We start from the raw sequence: 19,864 nt of genomic DNA, 5'->3' as shown, positions 1-19,864 counted from the left end.
CCCTCCCCCCCTCTCTCTCTCTCTCTCTCTCTCTCTCTTTGGTCTAAGACCCCCCCCCCCAGGCCCCCACCCCTCCTTGAACCTCAGTCATACACTAATGCCAAACTCTTGGAATTGATCATCAAAGAGGCCCCCGGAGCCCACGCTCACACAAACACACTCACATGAATTGCTGATACGTTGCCATGGCAACGCTGATCCTTGACGGGCTGCCAGGCTTTGAACCTGCATGTGAGTCGGCCGCTCTCACCTCCACAGAGTCACAGACTCAAATGACTGCTTAGAAAGGTTAATGGTGTCTGTAGAAACACACACACACACACAAGGAAGAGGAGTGAAAACCAACACTCACACACACACACACACACACTGACACACACACACTGACACTGTTACATTATCAACAGTATGTTTACGTCACACAGGGAAACATTGTATTTATATATATAATACAGTCGTCTCTCTGTGTGTCGTGGTCCTTCGTGGGTTTTTAATATTTTAAGTGTTTTCTTGTGTTGCAGATTTTCTGTTCTATCACAGCAGTTTTTGCAGTATATAAAATTATTTAATTTAAATATATATTTTCATTATTTTGTATTCATTATTTTTAAGAAAAATAGTCGTAAAAAAATTAATTAAAAGACATTTTGTAACACGTACAAACATGGTACTGCAAAAAATAACTACGTTAATAATATAGTAACTTTTGTTACCTCTACGTCACGGTTTTTCACCCCACGATAAACTATATGTATGTGTATATGTCATATATATGTATATATATGTATATATATACACACATATATGTATACATGTACATACATATATACATATATGTATATGTATATATAGATTTTTATACCTGTATATACATATATACTGTATATATATATATACATATATAAAAATATATATATATATATTTGTGTGTGTGTATATTCAGACCATGGGGTATGACCCTTGACCCAGTTAAATGTTACAACTGCACAGCAGCAGTTATGTCATAAACAGGTGGTGCTCCGTGGAACCAGTTTCCTCTGACAGTTCTGTGCAGCCTGTGTGGCTGTGAGTCACAGGTTGAGAACCTGTTCTGGGCGTTGGAGCCTCAGATGTTTGGATCTTTAGTCAAATCAAACACACCGTCAGCTCAGTGGTTTGTGTTCCTGTAGCACCGACGAGGACGGCTGTTGATGGTGACTGTCATCAGACGTCAACACAGTCATTATAAGTCATATGAGGGAGACATAAATGACTGGCCATGATCACAGTAATTATAGCCCCTCCCCCCCACTCCCCCTCCCCTGCACTGCCAGTCCTACACTCAGTAACTCAGTTAAACAGTTTAGGTTCTGTGGAGCTGTTGTGTGTATCAAACGGGCGTGTCCCAGCTGGGGGCCTGACACCAGTGTTTTAGTAACTGATCTGTCTCTGGTCACTGAGAGGAGCTCAGTCATAAGAAGTGATAAGGTTTCAAAAGGCAGCAGCAGAAACACGCCGTCTTTTACTGATACCGCTCACACGAACCCATCGCACGCCACGGCACGCCGCACGTCACGCAAACACTTGGTGATCGGTCACCGTGAGTGTCACCACACACCTTTGTTTATGTTCCTGGTATGAACTTTGACCTCCTTTACTGCCAGGGGAGTGGACAGAGAAGTTTCCACTGAGGTCGACGTTGGTCAGACTGGATTATAATTTCCGTCTGTGTGGAGCGATCCTCGTAGATGTACAGCAGAGTAGAACTGATCTACGACCACCTGGAAACCCCAGGAAGAACCACTGTCAGTTACCATGGGGATCTAACTGATGATGTCATCGCTGTAAGACAAGCCCAATAACCACTGTTCCATATTTACAGTAAATGCAGTTCTTGAAATGGCCTCCAGGGGTTTTTACACCGACTGAGGCTCCGTTCAGTTACAGCTCGACGTAGAAGAACCAGGAAGAACCAGAGAAAGAAGTGAGCGCTGTGAGGCTGTTGGAAAACACTGCAGCACAACAGGTTCCTCAGAATGACTTCTGGTAAAGAAGGGAGGAGAGAAACGCTGACTCAGTAAACACGACACTCCCCTATGGAAATGGAACTGTTTCTTATAACACAGCCTGTTGGAAAAGCCAAGAATAAAAAACAAAACAAAACTCAGGTCAGCAAAAAAAAAACAAAAACAAAAAAACCAAACAACCTCCTGGTTCTCACCATCATCCAGTACCAGCACGGGTTGGTTACCATGATTTAACAACAACGTTACGACAGGTTTGGTGTCTATTGTTTTTATTTCACTGCAGTTGTAAAGTAGCAGTTGTTCTTCAAAAACATTAAAATAATCAAATATTTGATTAAACAGTTAATGATGGAAAAAACACACAGTTTACGAGGGAGGTCCGTGCACACTGTGCTGTATACATGAATATAAACAGGCGTGTTCTCGGGGATTTTCTGTGACACTATGTTTCATATTGTGATTTATTTTTTGCCTGGTCAAAAACGAAGTTGTTGTTTTGTTGACAGCATCTGTATTGATTTTATTTATTGCAGCATTTTAAGCTAATGTAAGCTAATTTTATTTTAGCGTTAGGTATCTCTGACCCGAGCTCCAGGTCAGGCCTGTTGGCCCTCAGGCCCTACTTTGAGTCTCAGCCTTCACTGTTGGTTTTGACCATTAGCTTAAACACATTGTCAACATATAATCAACAGAACAAGAGAACGGTCCCATTATTTGGGCTTTAATGAGCCTGTAATTATCACGACATTCTGTACTGAGGTAACGACTCTAACAGGTTAATTCACTTTATTTGTTTTTCCAGGGGCAACAGAAGGGTGGGTTTTCTACATTTACTAACCCACGGGTATATTTACGTATAAAACGACTCCAACTGTAAAGTGTGGACTGTTGTGAAATGTGCTGAATAAAGACGTTTAACATGGACTCTAGATTTTTTTTCTTCTAGTTTTTAACCAGCATTAATTCACTGCTGAGAGGAAAGAAAACAAAAACAAAGACTGAATCAAAGAATGTTGAGCTAAAGGATCAAAACTACTCAGGAAACTAACTCTAAAAGGATAAAAGCTACGAAGGTCAGACTGGAGGAGGTGACGTCTGCTACGTCTCACCGCAGCCTGTAGTTTATATTTATAATATTTTATAATATATTTATATTTATTACCTTATTATCAAGTTTAAGAACTGGTTGAAAACCATAATCACGTTGATGAACCGAGGCTCGATTGAACGGTCGGCTCTGAGCTGAGTCTGACGGCGACTGGAGCAAATATTCAAGGACTTCGTCTCACCAAGGTTTGAGAAACACAAGTCACGTCTTACTTGAACCTTTTTATATTGTTTTGTTTGTTTGTGCATTTAAAAACCTTTTACTTCCTGTACTGTATTACCGTCATTTTACAAATAAAAAAAGAAGGAAAGACAGTTTGAACAATGAAGTCAAACACTGTCAACATGTGAAGGTTACTCTCTAATATGGTTGAACTTTTTTTTAGTTTGTGTGAGGGAGAGACTGCAGTCCATGACCAAGGACTCCTCTGCCCCCCCGCCCCCCAACACTCCCCTCCAGAGAATGTCAGAGGCCCTGATGTCATCTTTGTTTACCAGAAATGACCTAAAGACTTTCACAACTCTTTCCTGTCTTCTACTTTGACTGTTTCTTTTCTCAGGAATAAGGTTTGATGTTCCATTAGATCAATCCGTTTTTACTCTGACTCAAAAGTTCTCTTGAACTAGGACTTTGGGCCTGAGGGGGGCGCTATACTTAAACAAACACAGTTCTTGGCCTCATATTTTATTTTCCACCAATTAACCCCGGTCAAATTATAAAACGGGGACTTTTATGGATTTAGGTGGAACAATGGAGCTCTCTCTCTCTCTCTCTCTCTCTCTGTGTACAGATAGAAGCCAAAGGCCCCGCCCCTGATCAGGTTAAGGGGCGGGGCTTGGCTGAGCGGAGCCGGGAGGCAGTCTCAGCGTCTCTCTCTCTCTCTGGTTGTCTCCGTCTCTCACCCTCTCGCCACAGCTGTGTTCACTTCTTTGTGGCTCTCAGTTGTCCTGCGCTGTTCTTTCCGGTACACGGATACAAAGAGAGCGACGGGACGGACAGCATGAAGTAACGAAGAGCGGCACAATGAGAGCGCGGCGGCGGGGACAACACGGGCAGCCTCTATGAACCGGGACACGGTTTAGTCCCGACACGGATCATATCAGACTGGGTTTTTTTATACACACCGGACACGGAGTTCGCCGATGTGCGCACTCCATTTTACCAACCGCAGAGAGTCGAGACCAGGAGGAGACGGGCGGAGTTTATCGCGCAGGTACGGGATTCTGTTTTCACGATTTCGACGAAAAAAACTAGTGTTTATTTTCTCCACCGTTTGCTGGATTCAGAGGAATGAAAGCGGTTACGACACACGACCGTGTCGTTAAAACTACGGTGCTGTAGTTTGTGTCAAATAATGATTAGTGTCAACTTCAGTGCAGGATAAAACAAGTCTGGCGACGGGGAGCGGGAGGAGAACAGGAACTGCAGCGGAAGAATATGTGAAGCTCCAGACCGTAGCGCTCGGTTTATCTTTATTGTCGCTGCTCCGCCGCAGTGTGTGTGTGTGTGTGTGTGTGTGTGTATACACGTACGTATGTGTGTGTGTGTGTGTGTAGGGAGAGACTGTAGCCTACGTGCAAACTTGCTCGGGCAGCAGTGTGTGTGAGCGGCACGTAGTCGGCAGCAACCGCGTATCGGGCTCCCGTGATCAAAATATATAGTCCCGAGAGAGAGAGGGTTTTGTTACAGTGCAGATCGTTATCTCTCGTCCTCACAGACGCAGCTGTAATTGCAGGCATGACGTTAGAGGCAAGAAGAGAGAGAGAGAGAGACAGGGGTGAGAGACAGAGACTGGGTCCAAGTCTGTCTGCTCTCCACGATTTATTATCATTAATCAGGAGCTGGTGGCTGCGCTCACACACACTTCCACACAGACGGGGTTAGATCATATTTTTTCCGTTTCAGTTGTTGGCTGTAATAAGCTGCATCCCCCCCCCCCCTCCCCCCCCCCCCCGCCCCCGTCCTTCCTCCCTATAACAGGCTGTTGCTGTAATAATAACCTAATGCAGGCTTACAGTGTGTCTCAGTCAGAGCTGGGCATCAGGGCCAAAAATATCACTTGATATCTATAATTATCAGTCATCTGGGAGTCTTTAGATTTCTGCCCCCCCCGTGAGTGTGTGTGTGTGTGTGTGTGTGGGGGGGTGTGTGTGATAGTTTTTAAACTTCTTTTAATCAGTGTAGATTTAGGTTTATTTAGAGGGAGATAATAATTTACCTCATATCTGGAGTGGTGGTGCGTTCACTGTCACTGTTGTTTTTCGTCTTCTTGAGATAATAATTTACCTCATATCTGGAGCGGTGGTGCGTTCACTGTCACTGTTTTTCTTCTTCTATAAAGACCGTGTGTGTAAAAGTGTGAAACACTACCGCTGACACACAACACCTTGAAAATGAAAATGCTGTTGTGATAGGTATTGTTGTTGTTGAGTGACGGGCCAGTCCTGGTGCTGTGGTATCTGCAGGCTCATCGTGGCAGCTCTCTGCTGTGTTTGTCAGACAGGTTTCGTTTCAGTGTCTAGAGGCTGGTGCTTTTCCTTCCCAGGAAAGGAAAGACGAGTTTTCACAGTTAGTTATTTTTATGTCAGCCTGTCCGACCAGCTTATTAATCATTGCTGTATGTATGCACCACCATGGTTTCACCTTGGATACTAATCTGACGTCTTAGCACTGATGACTATCTCTCTCTCTCTCTCTGTTTCTCTTCCCTTCTGGCAAACAGAACCGCCGGGGTTTAGCGAGGGATCATGGATAAAACTTTGCAAATTCTTCAGAAAGCCGCGGACGGCGTACCAGACGGGATCTCTCTGGACATGATGGAGGAAGAGGAGGGCTTCACGGAGCAGCCCATCGTGGGACTCTCGGACAAAATTCCTCTGGTGAAACCGTACTTCAAAAAGAAGCAAAGAAAATTAGACGCCAAATGTCTCCACCGTGCCCTGGAGGATCCTATGCTCTCCACTTTACTGAGCACAGACACTCTGGTGTCCGGGGACGGAGTGTTTGTTCTACGGAACCAACCAGGTCGGACTGCGGGGAACCTTTGCACGGCGGCCGTGGTGAAGCAGAACCGCTTGGGCCAAGTGTGTCTTAAAGACTCGGGAGCCGCCGCCGATTCCGCGGCCGCGGCGGAGGTGCCCGCTCTGATAGCCCAGGACGGTGACGCGGAAATAGCCGATACTACTGCGGAGCTGGAGGAGACGGAGCGGCGAGCGGAGCAGTCCAAGATCACCAGCTCAACCCCCGACAGCCGCTGCTTTCAGCTGAAACCTGCCCTCAGGGCAAGTGGGAACACAGTGACTATTCAGCCCTCAGGCAGGGATATACCTCCCCTGGTTACACCCCGGGTTCCTCACCAACAGAGGCCAAACAAAAGCAATGACCTCTCACCCTCTGGGACTAAAGGCCTTCGAGTCAAAGAGTGCACTGGAGTCCAGAAACCCACTCCTCTCCTTTTGCAGCCTGACAATGGTGTTCTATTTCAGGACAAAAGTGAGGAGGCCTCCCTGGACCTGGTGTTTGAGCTGCTCACCCAGCTCCAGTATCACACACACCAGTCAGACCTAGTGGACATTTGTGTGGATTTCTTACACGGACAGTGTGTTTTTGGGAATGACTGCGTCCACCACCACACCGTCCTGCCTTACCACTGGCAGATCCACAGGACCAGCAGTCAGAGCTGGCAGAGCGTAGCCGACGACTCCCAGGAACAGCTGGAGCGACTGTACTGCAACCCCGACAATGAGCAAGTCAGGCTGAAGTTCCAGTAAGTTCACCGCCGTGACTCTTCACTTAAACCTGTGTGAGCTGGAGGGTGACCTCTGGTTCTTTGTTGTTTTCTGGTAGCGTGTGAAAAGTCAGCAGCGTACAGGAAGTGAAACTATCACTTGTTGGTTTTGTGTCGTGGCATCAGGAAGAAAGAAGAACGTATCGCAGCAACATCTGTGCTGTTTTTATCTGGTAAGCACAGTTTGACAACGCTGCCGAGTGGGAACTGATAGCTAGCTGTGGTACACGGCTACAACGGTGCTGTAAGCTGATAGGCCGCTTCTGAGTAACAGAAGTAGACCTCATGTTGAGCCTCCACAAAAGACGAGCTGGGCCGCTCCAGCTGTTGTGTTTGCATGTGTGGCTAATGGACTGTGGCCAAACAGTGTGTGTGTGTGTGTGTGTGTGTGTGAGAGAGAGTGACAGCACCGTCACTGCTTCCTTTGAAGTTTATGTCGTCGCCGTCACTGCTTCCTTTGAAGTTTATGTCATCGCCTCTATATTTGCACGTGTGTGCGTGCGTGCGCTCCAGCCCGTGGCGTCTTCAGTTTATTGAGTTGACCATGAGTGTATCTTGTTATTTGAACCTTTCTTCCGGCCATCGCGCCCCGGTGAGGGCACGCCGCTCCACTCCCTGCTGCTGATACTGGTTATCTTCCGCCCAGGCTTTACGGCCGTCGGAGCAGAGAGCTGTGAACTTCCCTGACCCTCTGTTGCCTCGTGTGGTCAGTGACACAGACGCACTTGGCAGCTTCTCTCCTTCCCTCGGCCGTTGACTCGCTCACCGCCGTGTACACACAACACACACGCACACCCGGCTTGGCATGCAGACGCTCACACGAACCGGCAGCACAGAGGAGCTCAGTGGTTTGCAGCGCTCACACGCACACACGCCTTTTAGCAGACACAGATAAGCCTCTCTTTCACTCTTACACACACACACACACACATACACACACACTCGGCAGTTCCGCATTTGGTGACACAAAGAGGCAGACGCTGCTTCCTGTACTTCAACCAGGCACATTCACACACACACTCACACACACACAGTGAGGACATTGACATGGACCTGACGACTTTATTCAAACAGATGTCCCTCGTCTTTTCTTCACCGTCTCTGAGTCTCACACACACACACACCTGAGGACGTCGTTCCTCTGGATCCCAAATTAATATTTTTCATTTGTGAACTTCCTGTAAATACAGCTAGGTGGGAGTCATTTCAAAGAGTCAAAGAGTCAAAGAGTCTCAGAGTCTCATGTCCCTCCTCATGATATCGTGTTAAAAAATGCTTTATCTCCACTTTATAAATTCACACTGTGTGAACGTCCTCAGCTGTTGGACATCGTGCCCTGGTGTCCCCCGGTCTCTGGTCCGGTCCTCACCCTCCCTCACCTCAGCAGACCCTTTGTGAGTGGCCGTGTGTGTGTGTGTGTGTGTGTCACTGTTTACATCTGTGTGGGCAGGAGGAGGCTGCCAGATTTGCGTGACCTCCTGTTTGCACCTCCTGTTGACTCACGGTTCAAACTGAAACTCTTTGCAGAGCGCACGTCGCCCCACGTGCAGCATGAGCACCTGGTGGTGTCAACCCAAATGATCTGCAGGCGTCTTTTCAGGTTTCACACTCTCTTACCGTCAAACAGGACCATCTGGCTGCGTCCGCTCAAGCTCTGAGAGGAAACTGGAAACTCAGAAGTAACTGTTCTCCTTTTCATGTTGAAAAGGTCGCACTCTGCTGAGCACAACGCAAGAAGTGAATTTCTGTTGGCAGATCTTCTCTGGAGAGCCCTGCCGAGTATCGCGACGCACTTTAAAGGACGTATAACGTCGGACACTCACGGGCCTTTGACGTGTCAGCGCGGCGACCAGGAACTCTGGTCCTCCTTAAATATAACCCACGACGTTTCCTTCTCCCTGAAATATACGTGTCACAGTTACTGTTTACTCTGACGCTGCCAGTTCTGTCCTCGCAGATACATTTTTAGATTTTTCACGACACTCTAACTCCACACTGAGCCACTCCCCCAGGTCAGACTCCCCCCCCCCCCCCCCCCCCCACAGACCGTGAACATCCAGTACAAACACTGAACATAACATACAGTGTTTTCATTCTTGAAGTGCGTGATTTCATGGTAAACTCCACACAACAGGTTTGTTGATGTCAGAGAAACCAGGCCATCCTGCAACATTCCACTGTTTTTAAAGAATGTGGATCTGGGGTTTGATCACAGCACGGCTCACCTGACTGACTGTCAGTCACCTGACTGACTGTCAGTCAGGTGACTGACTGACTGTCACCTGACTGAAGTACTGCATGCAGTACTCAGGAGTATCTCTGCTCAGTACTTTAATGTTTGTACTAATAAGGTCACGTGACTTGGAGGTGACATAGTCACTGGAGGCTGAGTGACTCCTCCATTTGATGGAGACTTTATAAACAGCTGCTAACGTTGACAACGTCGACCCCTGGTGGTCGCCCACCCTTGGGTTTTCATTACTGTGTGTGTGTGTGTGTGTGTTTGGGTTTGTGTGTGAAGCACAGTCTTAACACTTAGGTTGCCCTGGAGTGAACTAAACACACATGTTAGAGGCATCGCCATGGTTACCATCCTGATAACATTGTTATGAACAGCAGATGATTTAGGGAAGCTCCTCTGTAGGTATGGTAACACAACACTGTCTCTGTGTGTGTGTCTGTGTGTGTGTGTGTCTGTGTGTGTGTGTTAATCCCATCCATATGATGAGCATGAGAAGTTCAGTTAATCCACCCTGGTTATGAACCCAAAATGCTATTAGCTAACACTTCACTGCCATTTTTACTAATCAAATAGTTGTTGAACAAACGGAAATGAAGACGTTTGTTGATGTTGTTGTTGTTGTTGATGTTGATTGTTGTTGTGGTTGTTGTTGTTGTGGTTGTCACTCACTGACCTGTCGTCAACAGAATGCTCCTCTCAGGTTCTGACACATTTGTCGTTGTCATGGTAACGTTGAGAATTCACCGAGGTTTTTTAAAACATCATTATTTTATTAGGTTTAAAAACCAGAAAAAAACACTCAAATATCTGACTAATCTCTGTGTGACCATTGTGTGTGTGTGTGTGTGTGTGTGTGTGTGTGTGTGGTTGGTCAGGTGATAAAAACCTCCTGGTCATTAACTGACATAAAGAGTCACTGAGCACCAAGGGCAGAGCGACCTGACACCCAGTGGTGTGTGTGTGTGTGTGTGTGTGTGTGTGTGTGGGGGGGGTGGATTCCATGTTCACTCCTTGTGTAAAGGATGTCAAGGATGGTTGTGTCTGTGAGAGTGTGTGTGTGTGTGTGTGTGTGTGTGTGTGTGAGAACAGAGTCAGACTGAATGTATCCTCTGTGTGTGATTGTAGTGTGTCAGACTGCTGTGTGGTGACTCAGTGGGGGGTGGGGTTGGTGGTGGTGGTGGGGGTCATGGTCTGGTTCTCAGTGCATTCATTACTCAGAGTGTGTCTTCATCTTTCTATTTTTAACCTCTGTCCACCCCTGACTCAGTTCATCTTCAATGATTATTTCAACAGCAGTCTTCATTATGAAGTCAGACGGGTGGGCTGAGGGGGGGGGTCATGGTCTGGTTCTCAGTGCATTCATTACTCAGAGTGTGTCTTCATCTTTCTATTTTTAACCTCTGTCCACCCCTGACTCAGTTCGTGTTCAATGATTATTTCATCCTCCACCCTCCTGTCCTCCACCCTCCTGTCCTCCACCCTCCTGTCCTCCACCCTCCCGTCCTCCACCCTCCCGTCCTCCACCCTCCTGTCCTCCACCCTCCTGTCCCCCACTCTCCCGTCCTCCACCCTCCCGTCCTCCACCCTCCTGTCCTCCACCCTCCTGTCCCCCACTCTCCCGTCCTCCACCCTCCCGTCCTCCACCCTCCTGTCCTCCACCCTCCTGACTGTGAGGACATTTTCTCTCTGTTCAGTTTCATGAACAGACGAGTCGTTCACTCGTCTCCAGGTTCCTTTTTCTCTGTGATCCATATTTAACCAACATGGTCTGAGTTTATTTACCAGCCCAAGTCAAAAGACTGACACTGAAAGACACACCTGGACAACCCACGTCCACTGACACTGAAAGACACACCTGGACAACCCACGTCCACTGACACTGAAAGACACACCTGGACAACCCACGTCCACTGACACTGAAAGACACACCAGGACAACCCACGACCACTGACACTGAAAGACACACCAGGACAACCCACGACCACTGACACTGAAAGACACACCAGGACAACCCACGACCACTGACACTGAAAGACACACCAGGACAACCCACGTCCACTGACACTGAAGCTGACCTCCACCCTGCTGGAGCCACTCCAGATACCAGGCCTGTGAGTGTGTGTGTGTGTGTGTGTGAGTGTGTGTGTGAGTGCACCTTCATCAGCAGGTTTGATTTTCTTACATGCTCATCCAGGCGTGACTGGACGGTGTTTGCGTGTGTGTACCTGTGTCTGTGCTGCAGGAATGTCTGTGTTTCAGCTACAGCAGTGACTGAGCTCGTCGTGTTTTTTCATCTCTGTGACTTTCACAACAGCATGACTGATGCTGGTATGTGGGTCCCTGTGTGTACAGCCGTGAGAAAGTCCCAGAGTGTGTGTGTGTGTGTGTGTGTGTGTGTGTGTGAGGGAGTATCAACAAGTCCAACAGAGCACTCACTTTTTTAACCTCTATTTATTCAGGGAGAGATTTTTGCTGAACCACCTTTTTTTCAGCTGCGCACTCTTCTCACATTCTGTGCTGCTGCACACACACACACACACTCACACACACACACACACACACACCTCGGAGCCGCCTGACTAATAAACAAGCACTGGTTTGGTGCATTTTCACTGCTGGGATTTTCCGTTCAAACGTTCCTCAACAGATCAACAGATCAGATCAGATCAGATCAGATCTGATTTGATCTGTTGATCTGATCTGTTGATCTGACTTCATGTTTCAGGTCAACTATTTTGTGTGTGTGTCTGTGTGTGTGTCTTTGCACAAAGGTGACATTTTGACATGGCATTTTAAGCATGGGCTTGAAAGTGTGGACTTTGCCAAAGAGTGGGCGTGGCTTGGATTTATTTCCGCGTGGTGATTGGTCTGCAGGTTGAAAGCTCTTAACCTCAGTGCACTTAATTTAACCGCTGGAATTTTATTTTTAGAACGGCACAAAGTCGGCTGGGAAAGGGGAAAGGTCCGAATCAGCGAGTGACCGCAGCGGACGTGGACCTGAGACTGGTCCAGTCTGGATCATGAGTCAGATGGACTGACAGTAAACGCTGTGTGAGACGTGATGAGAACAACAAGAACAACACAGACGTCTGAGCGTTTGACAAAACAACACCAAACTCTGACCTTTTTACAGCGTAGCATGTGGGACACAGACAGACATGAAGAGTTTGTTTTTCTTCAGTGTGTGTAAATAACAACATGTTAATGACCTGGGTCTGGACTGATGTCGTCGTCCACACGTGACCTGGTTCTTAATGTGAGTTTGGGCTCATTTGTGTTCACCCTCCTGTGATCATTATGTACCACTGTGGGCCGGGGGGGGGGGGGAGGGGGGGGGCATGCAGGTGCAACTTCTGCTGTTTCCAGTTCTTGAAAAAGAAGAAAGAAAAAGAGAACACACGAGTGTGTGTTGACAGTGGAACAGAGAACAGAGAGAACTGGAGGAACAGAGTGAGACCAGAATGTCCTGAGGACACGGACCGGTCCATTCAGAGACAAACTGTGACTTCACACCCGCTTTGTCTGAGCTCAGTGTTTCAGTTCCCAGTTCTCTGGGCCCAGACCCAGGTTTGTTTCTGGGTTTACTTTGGCGTCGGACCAGCTCGGATGTTTGAGAGAGTTTCTGAAAGTCCAGTGGACGACGGGGCAGTGGTGGCTCAGTGGTTAAGGAAGCGGCCTTGGGTCTGGAAGGTTTGAGGTTCAAACCCACACACTGCTCCCTGGGCTCTCGAAGCTGCCCCCAGAGGTCACAGTTGGTTGGTGCAGTGGTGCAGTGGTGCAGTGGTGTGTCACGATGACAGGCAGTTGACTTTACTTCCCTGTTGGTTCTGCTCCGTCTTCTGCTCCGGCGGTGACTCGCGGCTCACACTAACTGTTTTGTTTCTGCACGTGTTTGTTGAATGAACTCTCGTTTCACTTCCTCTTTCACCGACACACACTCACACTGACGCTGCAGAATTACAACCTGTAAATGCAGCGTATGAAATCAGTGTGTGTGTGTGTGTGTCGGTAAAATGACTCAACAACTCTGGTTTCACTGCTCCTCGTCCGACCATCTGTGTTCAGCTGAGTGGAGCTGACAGGACGTGAAACTGGACACTTTTAGACTTCCCAGTATCATGTACTTTGACCGAGGCGTAGTCGACCAGTACACAGACCGGGGGGGGAGGGGGGTGTCAGATCAGGGAACATCTTCTGGCGACTGCTGTAACGTTGGTTTTGGTTACGATGAAGTTTTTTTTTCTCTGTTAAAAAAAAAAGTTGAAAATGGTTTCAGTTGAAAACTGCACGTGTCAGGATTTCAACTGTTTTCTGTTTTGTTCGAGGTTGGTTAACGTCTGCTCTGTATCTGTCGATTTCATCACTCATTATCAACTGTGAGAGTGAGCGGAGTTTGTCTTTGGACAAAAATGTCTGATTGGACTTTGACGTTCAGTTCTTATTTAAATGTCTGGACTCAGATTTCTAACATCGGCTGTGACTTTTCTGTTTCAGGGGAAGAGTGTTTTCTCTGGACTTTGGTGCAATGCGAGTGTGTGATTTGGAGTTTGACCGCATCAGACGATTGACCACTCCCCCCACTCCCATGACCACATCCACCACCAGCCCAAACCCCCCACCCAGCTGTCACACAGTGTGGAAGTACTACTGCAGAGACAACTTTGGCTGGAGGGAGTACTCTGAGGTGAGGTCAGAGGTCAGAGGTCAGACCAACCGTCCAGGCCAGACTGTCCTGCTGGTCTACTGTACCTCTGTATTTTCACAGACGTGTGTGTTTTTGTCTGTTCTGTTCTGATGACGACTGTGCTGCTGTGAAAGAACGAACACGGATCCTTCTAGACTCAGTTCTTCTCTCCTCCGCAGCCTGTGGTGAAGCTCATCGAGGAGGCCAGTTCCCGTGGTCTGAAGGAGGTGCGCTTTATTACACTCCAGAACCAGTATATCCTCAACATCAAGGAGGGCTTCCAGCAGAACGCCATCTTTGGATTCAGACGGCAGATCCGAAAACGGCCCATGTTCCTGTCCTCGGTGATGCTGATGCCTCATCTTCAGTGAGTTCAACTGTTGTTTTACAGAAACGTCACAGTCTATGACATCATCAGATGAAACTGAAAAACAACGACAAATTGACCACCGTACAGTTTTTAATGAACTTCAACATTTACATTCTTCACTTTTTCTTCCTTTCTTTATTCTGTCCTGTTTTATTTTGTGACTAATCCAAATGACGTCATTATTATGATTATATTATTATGATTATAATCTGCAGACGTTTTTCTGGTGAATTGTTAGCAGTGTTTGTAGAACTGCTTGTTTGTCAGTCTGTCCATTTGTCAGTTGATCCAGAGCCACAGACAGAGTTTGACGCCGCTGCAGAGCAGCTTATTATTTATAATCAGTGCGTTTGAAGTCTTTCAACTATTATGAATGATCATAACATGGCAGGGTCACTGAGGTCACTGAGGTCACTGAGGTCACCCACAACCTTGATGTTCCCTCCCACCCTCACCCCTCCTTCCTCCCACCTTTCTTCCCTGCGTGAAGTCCTTAATAGTCGCTCTTCCTCACGCGGTGAGCTCTTCCTGTGGCTCTCCGTGTTCTCTCCGTGTTCTCTCCGTGTTCTCTCCGTGCCCTGAGTTCCTGTTCCTGTGGACGGGCGGGCACACGGAGGTCGGAACACGGTGCTAACGTTGAACACTGACTGAGAAGAAGTAGAAAACAATATTCACATCAAGCCGCGTCACCAGGACACGGAGCCGCTGTGTGTCCAGCCCAGCAGGTCTGAACCAGAACCAGAACCAGAACCTGGCGGGCCGACAGATGAGACCCAGAGAGAGAGAGAGAGAGAGAGAGAGAGAGAGCACATTTAGACTGGACGGTCCCTCAGCTACGTCCTAGAAGCTAACGCCAGGAATCAGTGTTACCAGATTGGAAACATGGAAGAGAGTCTTGTCCCATTTACACTTCTCCCTCTTCTTCTTCTTCTTTTTTTCTTTTTTTTCTTTTCCTTCTTCCTCGGCAGAGCGCGCCGCTCCAGCATTGTCCTGCCAGTATCCCACACACTGGGAACACAAGTACAAGCTGTTCCTGCAGGGACGGCTGTGTCGACAGCAGACAGAAAAACTTGGACTCACACACACACAGTCACAGATTGATGTTGAGGCTGACCGAGACAAACGCACGCTGTCAGTTGCATTTTGCACCAAATTTAATCACATCTTTCAACAAACCATACAGTTCACAAAAGAACATCTGAACGTGAGCTGTCCTTGAAATAAATAAATAAAATAATTCATAACAACTGAAAATGGAATTTGGAGAAAGAGATTTATTGATGTGAAATTTAATTTCTCACTTTTCTTTTAAATGTGGTGACGAGCGCAGCTTCCACTGTCAACCAATGTCATGACAAGTGACAGAATAGAGACGTGTGTGTGTGTGTGTGTGCCAGGAACACCGTGTGCCGGGCTAAGAGGCTGAGGTCATCAGCTTGATTGGCACTCTACCCTCACTTCCTCCCCCCCCCTCTTCCTCTCCTTCCGTCAGCTCCCTCCGTCTCTTTGTCTCTCCTCCTGCTGATGCTGTTATTTTCACTCATCTTCTCCCACTTTTCCTCCCTCATTATGTTTTAATCTTCCACCTTTTCTCTCCATCTCTCCCCCAAACTCCCATCACTCCCTTTTTTTTATTTCTCCTCTTTTCATTTAACACTTTAGTTTTCTGCAGCCGCCGTCTTTCAAACCACACCGGGAACAGACTCATTGATTGAATGGAGAGATCGAGCTGGATGGGGGGGGTGGCGGAGGGGGTGTTGGCACCAGCTCAGAGTCACACTGATGTCGTTCTGTGGTTTACGGAGCTGGCGGCGTTTACACGCTGAGCGATAACTCGACAGTAAAACCGGTGTTATTGACTGAAACGTCAGACGCGGCGTTTCTGTGACGGCTGTGACAGCTCCACGCCTGACGCTTCATTCTTCCTTCATCGTCGTCTCGTTGACACTCGACTGTTGTTTTGTTTGTTTGAGCTGTTCCTTCAACTGACGGTTGGTGGATTTCATTCAAAGACCAGAGCAGCTTTTTGTTTAGTTTTGGACATTAGTGTGGTCACCATGTTCTTCTCTCTCACTAATTGACTCCTGCTGCTGTGCTTCTCCCTGCAGGACACTGGGCGGCCTCTCCTTACCATCTCTTCCTTGCTCCTCGTCCTCCTCGTCCTCCTTGTCGTTGTCCTCCTCATCCGTGGACCTGTCCTCGTCACATCCGCTCTCCCCCACCACCACCAACCCGCCCAGCCTTTTTCCAGAGACCTGGCTGCCTATGATGATGAACCAGGACTTTCTTCAGGTTCCAGTTTCTCGTGAAGACCGCAGCTACCGCACAGTGTACAGCCTTTTCCACAAGACCGTGTTGGAGACCAAGTACAGGATCATCAAGATCCTGCGTGTTCAAAACCCCTTCCTCTGGGAGAAGTACAAGAGGTGAGTTGACCCCCCCCCCCCCCGACCCCCCACCATCCTGACTCACCGGAGGTTTTTTTAAAATGCTTTGTTTCTGTTTCATTTCTTCAATTGAAATGTGCCTCGATGGTCGTTTCCTTGGTGTTTCCTTGGTCGTTTCCTTGGTCGTTTCCTTGGTCTTTTCCTTGGTGTTTCCTTGGTTGTTTCCTTGGCGTTTCCTTTGTCATTTCCTAGGTTGTTTCCTTGGTTGTTTCCTTTGTCGTTTCCTTGGTCGTTTCCTTGGTCGTTTCCTTGGTCTTTTCCTTGGTGTTTCCTTGGTTGTTTCCTTGGTTGTTTCCTTGGTGGTTTCCTTGGTGTTTCCTTGGTGTTTCTTTGGTCGTTTCCTTGGTCGTTTCCTTGTTGTTTCCTTGGTGTTTCCTTGGTTGTTTCCTTGGCGTTTCCTTGGTGTTTCCTTGGTTGTTTCCTTGGCGTTTCCTTTGTCATTTCCTAGGTTGTTTCCTTGGTTGTTTCCTTTGTCGTTTCCTTGGTCGTTTCCTTGGTCTTTTCCTTGGTGTTTCCTTGGTTGTTTCCTTGTTGTTTCCTTGGTGTTTCCTTGGTTGCTTCCTTGGTGTTTCCTTGGTGTTTCTTTGGTCGTTTCCTTGGTCGTTTCCTTGGTGTTTCCTTGGTGTTTCCTTGGTGTTTCCTTGGTGTTTCCTTGGGGTTTCCTTGGTCGTTTCCTTGGTGTTTCCTTGGTGTTTCTTTGGTCGTTTCCTTGGTCGTTTCCTTGGTCTTTTCCTTGGTGTTTCCTTGGTTGTTTCCTTGGCGTTTCCTTGGTCATTTCCTAGGTTGTTTCCTTGGTTGTTTCCTTGGTCGTTTCCTTGGTCGTTTCCTTGGTCTTTTCCTTGACTCAACATTTAGGGGATTTGAACACTAGTCCTCAGCAGTGACTCGGTGATGTGACCTGCACCGGTGGACAGTTTCTGATTTAGCTCCGTAACAGAGGAGTTGGCAGATTAGGGGAGAGCGTGGAGACACCAGACGTGGTGTTTCTGCTGTGAGAGGAAGTTCAGTCGTAGCTTTTACTCAGTATCTACGTGTCGAGGATGATAAGACGACAAAGTAGGCCAGGTGAGAGCAGCTGCGTGACGGTGCGTGAGAACGGCTCCGCGTTGCTGCGTAGTCGTGACAGACGGAGACTTTGGTGACGATCAGGTTCCTGCAGCGAAGACGTGGGCTAACCACTGTGGTCGAGCACAGAGGTTCAGACTGCTGCGACAGCAGGAGCCCACGCTGCCGACACACAGTTTCACTATGTGTGTGGGTGTGTGTGTGTGGGGGGGGGGGGTGTGAATGAGAGAAGGCTGTCAATCAAAGGAACTTCAGTTCAGTTTTATTATATGTGTGTGTGTGTGTGTTCAGGCCTTCGTGTGTGCGTGCTTGGATGCATTCAGTGTCAGTCTGTGTCAGGTCACGAGCTGCAGGGTCACAGGAGGTCGCGCCTGGGTCACAGCCTGTCTGGCTTAAAACGCTTTCGCCTCTGCATGCCTGATTGATCCGCTCACGTCAAACAAGCTGCGTGTGAGTGAGTGTGAGTGAGTGTGTGTGTGTGAGTTGATGCTTTCGTGTTTTACGTTAAATTAATGGATTAGTTAATGGATTAGTTGGTTCACCAATTATAGAACAAGTAAAGGAAGAAATCTTTCTCTTAAATCTTCGTAGCCACTGTCCAAACACCAACATGATGAAATAACATTCAAGCTGAACTACTAAAGCTGGTGCAGGTCGATCTGCAGGGGGTGCTATTTACACAGATGGAATATCCCACATAAATGAACAGACTGAAGTTAAACCAACATTTACATCAACAAGAGTAACACGTTTACATTTAGAACTTGTAGTAGTAGTAGTAATCATATGTTATATATATATATATATATAATATTTCAAAGTGGGGTAAAGGGGTAAAAGTGAAAACACAAGTAGACGGCAGTGTCACGACAGATGAACGGACGACTCATCGCTCTGTCTGTCTTTGTGATCACACAGAAAAAAGGAGTACATGTCCCGACGTCTGTCAGAGATGGACCGGCTGCTCTGTGAGCGCCACCTCTTCCACGGCACCTCGGCGGATGTGGTGGACGGCATCTGCAAGCACAACTTTGACCCGCGAGTCTGCGGAAAACACGCCACCATGTTCGGCCAGGGCTCCTACTTCGCCCGTAAGGCTGTTTACTCCCACAACTTCTCCAAGCGGTCCTCCAAGGGTGTCCACTGCATGTTCCTGGCCAAAGTCCTCACTGGAAGGTAGGAAAGAAGAAGAGGCGGGGGGGGGGGGGGGGGGGGGGTCAATGAAATCCTTCTAGTTTCACTTCAATGTAAAAAAATTCAAAAGATGAGAATTGGATAAAACAGTTCTAATCCAGCCAATCACGAGCTTTGTTAGAAAGCAGCAGACATTCTTTGGTGCAGTGATTTGGAAACTCCCGCCCCCCGTCTCCCCCCCGTCTCCCCCTCGTTCTCTCCAAGCCTGACCTCAATCTGTTCCACAGTGCAGTCACAGACAACGCTCCAGGCCTGGTTGGAGTAACTCCACCGAGGCCACGTCTGTTGTGTTTCAGTGAAACGTACTTATGACGTCACAGATGTTAATAATGAAATCACCGTGTTTTGTGATTTAAAAAACAAAAAGTGAATAGAAATATGTAGAAATACAAAAATGAAATTTAAACCTGCTTCAACATGAAACGCCTCATGATCCAATCACTGACAGTTTGTCTGTTGTGTCTGTACAGGTTTACTGTAGGAAATCCATCCATGCGACGACCTCCGCCCCTCAACCCTCGAGACCCCTCCAGTGACCTCTATGACTCCTGCGTGGACAACTGGATGGACCCCCAGATTTACGTCATCTTCAACGATGACCAGAGTTACCCCTACTTCATCATTCACTACGAGGAGGTTCCCAGCACTGTCACCGTCTGACGCCCTGGATCCCACCCACCATCTCTCTGTATTCCTTGCCATCGTTTGCTTTTGCCTGGTGCAGTCTTAGGGTGTTGGACTTTGGCACTTCAAATACAAGGAATGATTTAGATTCTTTGACGAGGCTGATCCTACAAGCTCTAACCAACTCTGTTTTAATCAAATCTTTAGATGAATTGTCTTCTAGCTGCAGATTAAAAAAAAAAAACAACAAACAAACAAATTGCAAATACCTAGTGATCCATAACTAAACTGGACTGCAGTACTGAACAAGGAATTGGACTCAAGGAAATCGTGCCTG

At 47.5% G+C, this 19,864-nt stretch overlaps 1 protein-coding gene and 1 long non-coding RNA gene across 3 annotated transcripts in view; both read left to right on the top strand.

The window, feature by feature from the left end:
- The window catches only part of LOC112486990 (uncharacterized), a 12,912-nt gene extending 9,781 nt beyond the window's left edge, over window positions 1-3,131 (top strand). Inside the window, exon 3 of the long non-coding RNA XR_003049647.1 lies at window positions 1,644-3,131. This is a non-coding gene — a long non-coding RNA (uncharacterized LOC112486990). The remainder of the gene's footprint in view (window positions 1-1,643) is intronic.
- Window positions 3,132-3,994: 863 nt separating this feature from the next.
- tiparp (TCDD-inducible poly(ADP-ribose) polymerase) lies at window positions 3,995-19,767 on the top strand. Of its 2 annotated transcripts, XM_008308445.3 has the most exons (7): window positions 3,996-4,327; window positions 5,837-6,880; window positions 13,638-13,827; window positions 14,007-14,194; window positions 16,306-16,623; window positions 18,628-18,885; window positions 19,374-19,767. In XM_008308445.3, the coding sequence occupies exons 2-7, from the start codon at window positions 5,862-5,864 to the stop codon at window positions 19,561-19,563; spliced, it is 2,163 nt and encodes a 720-aa protein (XP_008306667.1). In that variant the 5' UTR covers window positions 3,996-4,327; window positions 5,837-5,861; the 3' UTR covers window positions 19,564-19,767. The 2 variants fall into 2 exon arrangements, with proteins under 2 accessions (XP_024910830.1, XP_008306667.1); XM_025055062.1 differs by lacking the exon at window positions 16,306-16,623 and having other exon boundaries at window positions 3,995-4,327.
- The last annotated feature ends 97 nt before the right edge of the window (window positions 19,768-19,864 follow it).

The sequence above is a fragment of the Cynoglossus semilaevis genome, chromosome 4, assembly GCF_000523025.1.
Source record: "Cynoglossus semilaevis isolate Cse_v1.0 chromosome 4, Cse_v1.0, whole genome shotgun sequence".
Taxonomy (NCBI): domain Eukaryota; kingdom Metazoa; phylum Chordata; class Actinopteri; order Pleuronectiformes; family Cynoglossidae; genus Cynoglossus; species Cynoglossus semilaevis.
The sequence above is the reverse complement of the archived record's forward strand: the minus strand, read 5'-3'. Positions and strand labels throughout refer to the sequence as shown.

Excerpts from the sequence above, each read along its gene's own strand:
- tiparp (XM_008308445.3), top strand. The coding sequence starts at position 5,862 with ATGGATAAAACTTTGCAAATTCTTCAGAAAGCCGCGGACGGCGTACCA. Across the intron at positions 16,624-18,627 it reads CTCTGGGAGAAGTACAAGAG|AAAAAAGGAGTACATGTCCC; the intron begins GTGAGTTGACCC and ends GTGATCACACAG. Across the intron at positions 18,886-19,373 it reads GCCAAAGTCCTCACTGGAAG|GTTTACTGTAGGAAATCCAT; the intron begins GTAGGAAAGAAG and ends GTGTCTGTACAG.